Below are 9174 nucleotides of genomic sequence, written 5' to 3' on the forward strand. Positions count from 1 at the left end.
CGCGGACGCCGGTAAGGAGCGGACGGGGGCGGCTCTGGGCCCGGCCTGCCGGGGAATGGGGTCGGGGATGGGGCCGGGTGAGGCCGCTCTGGGGCCGGGGGCACCGGGAGAGCCCCCGGGGAGCCTCGGGCCGCGCTGCCCCCGGGGCCCGGCTGCGTTCGGCTCTGCTGGGGGGTTGTACCTCGGTTTATTTTTGTTATTTCTATGTAATAATTATGTTGGGAAAGGTCGTCAGCTTGAAGTTTGTCTGCGTGGCGTCGTAGCGGGGAAAAAAAAAAAAACGGTGAAAAATAATAATTTCAGTAGCAGTAAAAATAGTTGTGCTTCAAAATAGCCTCTGAACAGTGGTGCCTGCGTGGGGCTTTTCTTGTGTGGTTGTCTTGGGATGTTTTCCCCGATTTTCTGTACACCTGTATTTCATCCTCTTTCACTTTTTTGGGAGGGTTTAACTGGACTTATGATCTCCTGATGGTTTTAATAATAAAATTCCTGGTGCATCATGCCTGGAACATGGCTGCTCCATCCCTGCCGTTACATCCAGAATCACCCTGGGAGAAAAATCCATTCCAGCACAGCTGGGATTTTATTTTTCCTCATTTTCCGTTTGTTTGCTCTTTAAGGGTTTGTCTTTGGGGGGAATTTTATTTCCAGGATTAGCTCTGGAGGAGGAATTATCGGGGTGAATTTGCCTGGAGGGCAGATAAGGATTCAGTAATTAAGGTTTGCTCTCCCCATCCTCGCTGAACTTCCCCGAAGTTTGGCCGCTGCAACAACGTGGTGTGGAGAAAAAAAAACCCTGGGCCTGGCTGTTGTGGTAAATGATGATTGCGTTTTGTTTCCGAGGGCTGAGTTACAGGAAACGCTCCCGATGAATCCCAGTGCCCCTGGGCAGGACACAGCTGCTGGGGTTTCACGGGTTTCAGCTGCACCTGCCTGTGCCCGAACCATCCCGGTGCCTGCGCTCCAGCTCCTCTCAGCAGGTGTGCTCAGCTCTGCGATAACTTCTGTGGCAGCCCGAGCACAAATAATCCTCAATTGTGCCTGCAAATCGCTCCCCGAGCCCGGCCCAGCAGGCAGGATTAAGCCCCGGGTCGCTTTTGTTACCTGCCCTGATTTGAGGAGTGGCTCTGCTGGAATGTGATTCTTCTTTTCCACTTGAAAGACAAGAGCTTGAAAGGTCACCTGAGAAAACAAAATAGTCCCTGTGCTCTGAGAGTGCCCAGCTGAGGGACAGACAGAGCTGGGTGTCCTTTGGGAGCTGGGGACAGAGGGACAGAGCCTGGCACACCCAGACCCCTCCTGGAGCACCCCCTGAGCTGATCCTGCAGGTCTGGCAGCTGGGATAATCTTCTTTTTTGTTAAATAATAGCACAGGCTTTGTAGAAATGAAACTGTTTTATCAATCTAGCTCTAAACTATTAATGAAACTTCGCTGGTGTCAGGATTGTTTTGTTTTTCCCAGATTTCCCCTTACCCAAAGCATGGCTGGGTGGGAAGTAATTTTCTTCCTAAAGCTGTCCTGACCTGTGAATAAAGCAGGTTCCCAGGGCTCAGAACTCCCAGGCTTTGTTTTGGGTGAAAACCTGTGTGTGTGCTGGCACTGGGGGTCTGTTAATCTGTAAAATGGAGAGTGAACTCGCCCAGCTGGGGCTGGGCAGGCTGAGGTGCTGTTTGCTCTGAGCAGTGGGGGTGAAGCACACAGACGTGAGACTATTCCAGCCGCAGCTTTGATATCTCAGCTGTGTCCCAGCTCCCTCATTTCAGTTGGTTTCGCTGCTGTTTCTATTTCCATCAGTGGCCACTGGCTGTTTTGCTGCTTTTCTCCCTTCTTTCCACACCCAAACTCTGAATTTGCCATTCCCCAAAGCTGCCATTTCCTCAGCTTGTCAGTCATTTTTCTGCTTGTGATTCAAGCTGTGTATCTGTCTGCATCCCTGTCTCCTCACAGTTCTCATTACAGACTGAAGAGCCTGTTCCTGGCGTTTCTCTGCACTTTCACTGCTGAATTGGGTCCCACATTCCTTAATGAGTAGCTTTAATGAAGTCAACAATTAACCTTGAACTGGTCACTCAACCAGTTTGTGATTATTGAGCAGTTACTGAGAATTTTCACACTTCTTCGTTAAAGCCATCCTGTATTTTTTGATTTCTCGTGGATCTTTAAAGGTCCTGTAAAATGGAATAATTTTATTTTTCCTTTCCTCTGCCAGGTTCTCATGCTGAGCAGCAGTAACCAGAATAGCATTTTTAATACAAATTCAAAGTCCTTCATCTATTATTATGTGTTTTATTGCAGTCTGGGTGATTTAGGTTGTGGTAACTCACACTGGAAGTCATGACTTGGACAAGCTGGAAGGTTTAAAAATGCCCATGAGCTCTTTTAGATGGAAGTGGATTCATTCCCATGGCACAGGCTCTTGGCAGACAGAGGTGCCTGCTTCAAGTTTGGCACCAAAATGTCTGATTTTCAACCAGAGGTTGAGTTCATTTTGATTTTACAGCTGGGTATGTTTTAAATTATGTTTTTCACTTCTAACAAAAGTCAGAATTCAGGGTTCATTGAACCAGGGGAAAAAAGCTTCCTCACTCTGTTGCTGCTTCCTGAATTGTAACTTTCCTTGCCTTTTCTCATTCATCATTTTAAGAACTGAGAACATACAAAAATACTTGGAACTTGTTTGGATTTGTCTGTTTCTGCACGATTTTTTCTTCCAGTGGGAAATGGAAATCAACTTTGCTGTCCCCAGGGTATCAGCTGGCACAAAGTTCAGGTGCTTGTGGTGAATCCACCAGACTTTTTGAACAACACAAGTCTGTTGGGAAGGGCTGTCACACGCAGATTGAGTAATGTTTGTTTTCCTTTTTATTTTTTACATCGTTTTTTTCAAGTTTTCTGTCTTTATAGAGAGTTGAAGTCAGAAATTTGAGTGTTTGAGATTCAGTCTAAATTTGATCTTTAAAATTTTCTGTCACTCACCAAATTACTTCCCTTCCTTGGCTTTGTTTCATGGGCAGAGCTGAAGTGTTTGCTGTTGGTGCCCCTCTTGGGGGGATGTTGAAATGATTAATTAATCTTTGAAAAGTGTTTTGAGAGATGAAAAGAAAAATTTCATGCAAATATGAAGTATTTGCTTCTTTCTAATCATGCAAGTCCCTGGTTTTTGCTCATATTCTGCATCCTGGTCCTTTATCAGGATGCCAGGAGAGAGGAATGTCCTTTTCCACATTTCCAGGTGCTGTTCTCCTCCTGCCCTGTGCAGTGCATTGCAAAGCCATTTCCCTGCCACTTTCAGCTTCCAGGCTCCAGGAAAATGGAAGTTTTTTGGAAAAATGTGGAATTTTTTTCTCAGTAAACATATTTGTGGATAAAATAGCTCAGCAAACTGATAAGAAACTGGAGCCCATTCCCCTTATCTCCCACTGGAGCAGATGTGTTTGTGCACATCTGCTGATCCTGGGGTTATGTTGGGTTGGATTCAAGGACCCAAGGTGATGTTTTTGTGAAGTTTCCTCCTCCACACGCCCTGATTGCTTCCCTCCCTGTGTGCTGAGGAGAAACCTGCTGGCATTTCCTAGGAGTTGCTGGGTTTGGGTTATTTTGTTCGTGCTGGAGGAGGCTGAGCTGCACAGAGGTACTGCTGTGCCCTGGGGGATTCCTCCAGGATAAATTCCTCCCTCCTGCCTGCCCTGCTGCTGCTGGGGGAGGTTTTAGGCTGTGCAATTTCATCCCACTCCTAAAAAGATGATCTGAAGCTGCTGCAGATCCTGGCACCTCTATTTTCCCCAGATATCAGGATAGTGAAGTTATTTTCCTTACACTTGGTCTTGAACCTCATCAGGTTGTCCCAGAGCCACCTCCCCAGCTTGTCCAGGTCCTGTCACTGCCATTGGTGTCACTGCCAAGCTTGTCCTCATGTCCCTGTCACCCTCAAAAATGCTGAACAGCACCAGCCCCATCAGCTCACCCAACTCTGATTTTCATTTTGCTTTATTTTCACTCTTATGCATTACTTTGAAGAGAAGAAATCCAAATGAAGGATGATTTTGGTACCTGCTGCTGTTTATTGTTAAAGGTGTTTGAGGTGAACACCACTGCTTTGTTTGCATTTATTGATGGCTGCTTTCCCATGGTCTGTTTGGTTTGTGTTTGTAAATATTCCTTTGGCACACGACATCATTTTCACTCAAAGTGGTTAACCCTAAGCTGACCCATTTTCTAACCCCTCCTGGTGGTGGGGCACCTTTGGAAATACAATTGATTTATTTTTTTGAGCTGCACAGCTCAATTGAAACACTGTTCTGTGCAATGAGATACTGGAAATTGAAAAACTTGTGAGATCCTAAAGGAGAAGGGCTGGGATAGTCACTGCTGCCTCCTGCCCTTTTCCTCCTCAGGATATTCCAGTGGTGATTTCACATTTAAACCCCTCCTCTGGAGTGATTACCTTGCCCTCACAACAAGAAAGGGAAATATCTGTGAGGAAATTCCATCATTTTAAGCTTTCTAGTGGCAGGGAGGTGGTCGACATTATTGACAAAAATGTCAAACCACTTTGATCTCTTTAAAATTCATGTTTGGTTTTGGGTTTTTTTCACTTTGGTAAATGCAGTTTTGCTTTCAATACCTGCTTTAGTACAGCATATGGGTTTTTTATTGTTCTTAGGAATTCAGCTCCTTTGATATTAAGCCTCCAAATGGGAATTTAATATTTCAGCTGTGACTCATTGTGCATTGACTTTTTGGTCTTTGCAATAGACTTCAAGATTTTCCTTGTTTGCAATTTAGCCTTGAAAATCTCATCAGTCTGTTTCAGCAGCTTCCTCTTCCTCGCTCTTTCATCCACAAATAAAGAGGAATTCACATTGTTGCTCCTTTGAGATTGCTGTCAGGGGCTGTTTTGGAGGAAATCTCCCCAAATTATAGAATATTTTCTTGCTTTTGGGTTGGCTGCTCAATTCTGGCTTTCTCTGGCACTCTGACAGATTAAACTGTTGTATTTCCCCCCTTTACCATTTTAATCTTTTTCGCTGCCTGCGTTTGTAGATGCTGATTTAAGAGCACAACATCTCCAGGCTCTCCTGGCGAGTTGCAGCAGCTGTAACTCCTGCTGAACATCCCTCACTACCCAGCAATTACCTTGGAGCTGCTGGCCAATGTTCCAGCCTGGCAGTTTTCATTCTTGAGCTCCTTGTTTAGTCTGACTGGGGAGATTTTTATTGCACCAAGTATTAAAAGGCTTTGCTGGAGTGGAGAGAGGCAGCAGCAGTCATTAGAGCCACTCACTAAATTATTTATTTGGCTAAAAAGTGAAATCTGATCTTGCATGCCTGACCTGCCAGGAGGTAAAAGCATTGTTTTGTTTTGGTTTGCTTTTTTTTTTTTTTTCTTTTTTTACTCTGTGAACAAGAAAGAAAAGTTTAAATGATATTCTTGAAGTTATTCATTTACACAGAGGAGGAAGTTAGTTACTAGAGCTGGCAGAAGAGTTGTGATGCATTGTGATTCTAACAGAGAGGAGTTTGAGGAACCCTGAAAATCCCCAGACACTTGGATGTAATGCACTGATCTGCATCACAAATTCCGTGACAATTAAAGTTATTTGAGTACTTTGATTAAAAAATCAGTAATTCTTCAGGCAGCAGCATGGCAACATTCATCCTTCTGCTTTCCCCCATCGCTGTTTTCATGTCAGCTCCAGTACTGAAATCCACAGTTGTTCCCTTTTCCCTCCCAAATGCTCCAAAGGCACATTACTCCTCGGAAATTGCAGCTTATGGCATTTTCTAATTGCTTTCAAAGCCAGTGAGTTATGGCAGCATATTAAACAACTGGCACTTAAAAGCTGGTGATCTCTTACATAAAAATATTAGGCTGAATATTTCCCTGTGTAGGATTTTCAGCACATCCCCCTTTTTTTTTTTTATATGGCTGGTTTTAGACCCTGTGGCAAACAAATTCTAATAGAGGTGATGGAAACCCCTTTAAAAAAGGAATCCCAGCCTTGGATGTGCTGTGGGTGACACTGAGCCCTGATTAAAACTGCAATAAACTCTGCATCTGTGTTATTTCCTAAAGGAAATTCAGGAGGTGACGCTGCCTACAACTCTGCTTTTGGGTTAGGTTTTGATCTCCTTCCATCTCCCCACGTGTCTCCCACGTTTCCAGAAGGAGTATTTGGGATTTTGCCTCTGGATGGAGCATTTGGGGTTTTTAAGTGTGGCTCTTTGAAGGAATTTGCTGCCAGGGACAAGACAGGCAGAAGGTGCAGGAGGGCGGATCGCTCCCAGCATGATCCCTGCCAGCCCCAGCTGTCCCTTCCCTGTCCCTGCTGCCTTCTGCCACCTGCCCTGCCTGTGCCACAGCTGCTCTGGGACAAAGCTCTGGTAAGGTGAGCATTTCTCATCACCTTTTCTTCCCCTCTCACCCCTCTCCTTTCCCTGCTTTTCACCCTGGCTTTGTAGAGGTGTTCGCAGCCCCCCCTTCTCACTGAGAAAAACTTCCTGGGCTTTGCAGGGTGGATGGAAAGGGGTTGCTGGTGCAAAATGATAAAGCCAGGATGAGATCTTGAGCTCTGGAGAGCTCTGTCTCAGCAGGTTTCAGCCAGGACAGCGAGTGGGGAGTCAGCAGGCACAGCCCAGGGTTGTGTTGTTGACACTGCATCTCTGTCTCTCCTCCCTGAGCTGGATTTTCCCCTCTCTGGGACACTTCTGCAGGTTCTGTCAATATTTCTTCTGCTAACAGGAACTGCTGAAGCGTTCCTGCCAGTAAAATCCTGAGTATACACAAGGAAGTTGGGATCATTGTACTCTGTGGGCTCTGAAAAGGGCTTTGTCTTCACTCTTGTTCTTTACCCTTCTTTTGTTTTCTCTTAAATCAATAGATCACAGATCCCTCCCTGCCTTGCCCTGTGCCTCTCTCATCCTCTGAGCTGCCACTTTTCAGCCCTGCTACACCTGGATTGTAAATAGCAGTCAGTGGGAATCACCCCGAGCTGCAGGAGCAGTCCCTGCCTTAATTCAATGTTACCACATCTCTATGGATGTTCCAGTTTAACCCTTGCAGTACAGAATTCTTTTTGCCTTTTCCCTCAGAATTGTGGAGATCAGCAGCACATTGCTAGGAGCAGCTCCTGCCTTGGTGGTTTAGTTGGGGTTAAAAGCCTTTTCAGCCAGGGTTTTGGGTAGGACAAAGATAAAGGTGGGCTTGGAGTTCCTCCTTGCAGAGCTTCTGAAGGAGATGTCACAAGGCTGCCCTTTAACTCCTGGCTGTTTGCTTTTCCCTGGGCGTGGAGGTGGGGAAGCTGATCCAGGAATTTGGGTATTTTTGCTCTGCAGATAAAAATTCAGCAGGGGAATCAGACAAAATATTATATTTGGGGCAAAAATTAATGCCTTGGGGCATTTTGTCAGCATGTAAGGTCCTGGTTATGCTTACAGACAGAACAAAAAGTTCTGTATCCTGCAAGAATTAAATAAAGACCAAGAGTCTTCCAGCCTCCACCTTAATGCAGGTTTTTGGGTGTTTCTGCCCATAGGATTCTTGATGCAAAAGCCTTAAATAATGTATGGCTGCTTCTCAGATGCTGCTTTGAAAATAAAAGCATTTGGGGTGGGGTAAAGAGGGATCCTTAAGCTCCAGCCTCAGTTTTCAAAGGATGAGCAAAGTTTGAAAATAGAGGCATTTGGGGTGGGGCAGAAAGGGATCCTGAAGGCTCCAATCTCAGTTTTCAAAGGATGTGCAAAGTTTGATTTGTACCTTGGTGCATTACTGACATTCAAATGTAGCAGTGGTACCTGCCTGGGGAAAGGCAAGAACTGGCTTTATTACTTATCAGTGATGCTGGGCTGTGCTGGAAGCCCTCATTCTTTAAAAGCTGTTCCCAGCTGGCACTTTGAGGCCCTGGGAAGGTGATGTGGAGCCTGTTCTGATCACTGCTGTATTTCATGGAATACAACATGGAATTTAATCCCAATTCTGTGTACAATCCCATTTCTCTCCTTCTGTCTGATCCACCACCCCCCAGCTGTAACACACAGTGCAGTGACTCTGCTGGAACATTCTTTCCCCTCAGGTGAACAATCAGAATAATGTTCTACATAAACCTGTTGGAGAACCTGAAGGTTTACATCAGCAGCCGCCCTCCGCTCGTGGTCTTTATGATCAGCGTGAGCGCCATGGCCATCGCCTTCCTCACTCTGGGCTACTTCTTCAAGATCAAGGAGATCAAATCCCCAGAAATGACAGAGGTACGTGCAAAAATTATAGTCTTTTGGAAAACACACCCAAAGTTAGGTTTTTTCCCCTCCTAGAGAGCAGAGTTGTATGAGGGATTGTCTCCATGTTATTTTCAGAAGGGCTGTTGGGGTGGTCGTTTGTTAATTGTTTTATATCAAGGATGAGGCCAAATCATCTGTCGTGGATCTTCCCTGCTGTGGCTAGGAAACTTTCAGTTTGTTATTTAGGTGTTATTCAGTTTGTTTATTTAGCTGGTTTGGGGAACTTCTTCCCTCAGCACTGTCCTGTAAGGAGGGAAACCTGAGCTAAAACTGCTCACCCTGGAGTGTGGTGAGGGGCTGGGAACACAAACCCTGTGAGGAACCACTGAGGGAGCTGGGGGTGCTCAGCCTGGAGAAAAGGAGACTCAGGGGTGACATTATCACTTTACAGCTCCTGAAAGGTGCCTGTGCTCAGCTGGGGCTGGGCTCTTTCTCCAGCAGCACTGACAGAACCAGGGTACACAGCCTCAAGCTGTGCCAAGGGAAACAGAGGTTGGATATCAGGAAAAAGTTTTTACAGAAAGGGTGATAAAGTTCTGTAATGGTCTGCCCGGGGAGGTGGTGGAGTCCCTATCCCTGGGTGTGTTTAACAAAGCCTGGATGTGGCACTGGGTGCCAGGGTTGAGTTGGGGTGCTGGGGCTGGGGTGGACTCGATGATCTTCAAGGTCTCCTCCAACCTGGTCATTCTGTGATTCTGTGAACAGACCAAGTTTCCTTTCCAGCTCAGGAGAGGGAGCTGGGACTGAACCAATCTGACTTCTGCAAACAGCTTTGCTGCTGTTGAGCCAGCCGTGCTGGTGTTTGTGCTGCTCTCTGAGCCGTGTGATTTTTGTTCAATGGCCTGGAACCGGGCGAGGTGGGAGCTCCCTCACGGGTTTAAAATCTCCCCTTTTGCT

At 46.0% G+C, this 9174-nt stretch overlaps 1 protein-coding gene across 1 annotated transcript in view; it reads left to right on the top strand.

Annotated features, from left to right (window-relative positions):
- Window positions 1-9174, top strand: part of TMEM248 (transmembrane protein 248) — a 13426-nt gene continuing 4252 nt past the window's right edge. Inside the window, exons 1-3 of the mRNA XM_005425417.3 lie at window positions 1-11; window positions 8073-8265; window positions 9015-9041. Coding sequence (XP_005425474.1) covers window positions 8089-8265; window positions 9015-9041 — 204 coding nt within the window. The 5' untranslated portion in view covers window positions 1-11; window positions 8073-8088. The remainder of the gene's footprint in view (window positions 12-8072; window positions 8266-9014; window positions 9042-9174) is intronic.

Source organism: Geospiza fortis, unplaced genomic scaffold (assembly GCF_000277835.1).
Source record: "Geospiza fortis unplaced genomic scaffold, GeoFor_1.0 scaffold425, whole genome shotgun sequence".
NCBI lineage: Eukaryota > Metazoa > Chordata > Aves > Passeriformes > Thraupidae > Geospiza > Geospiza fortis.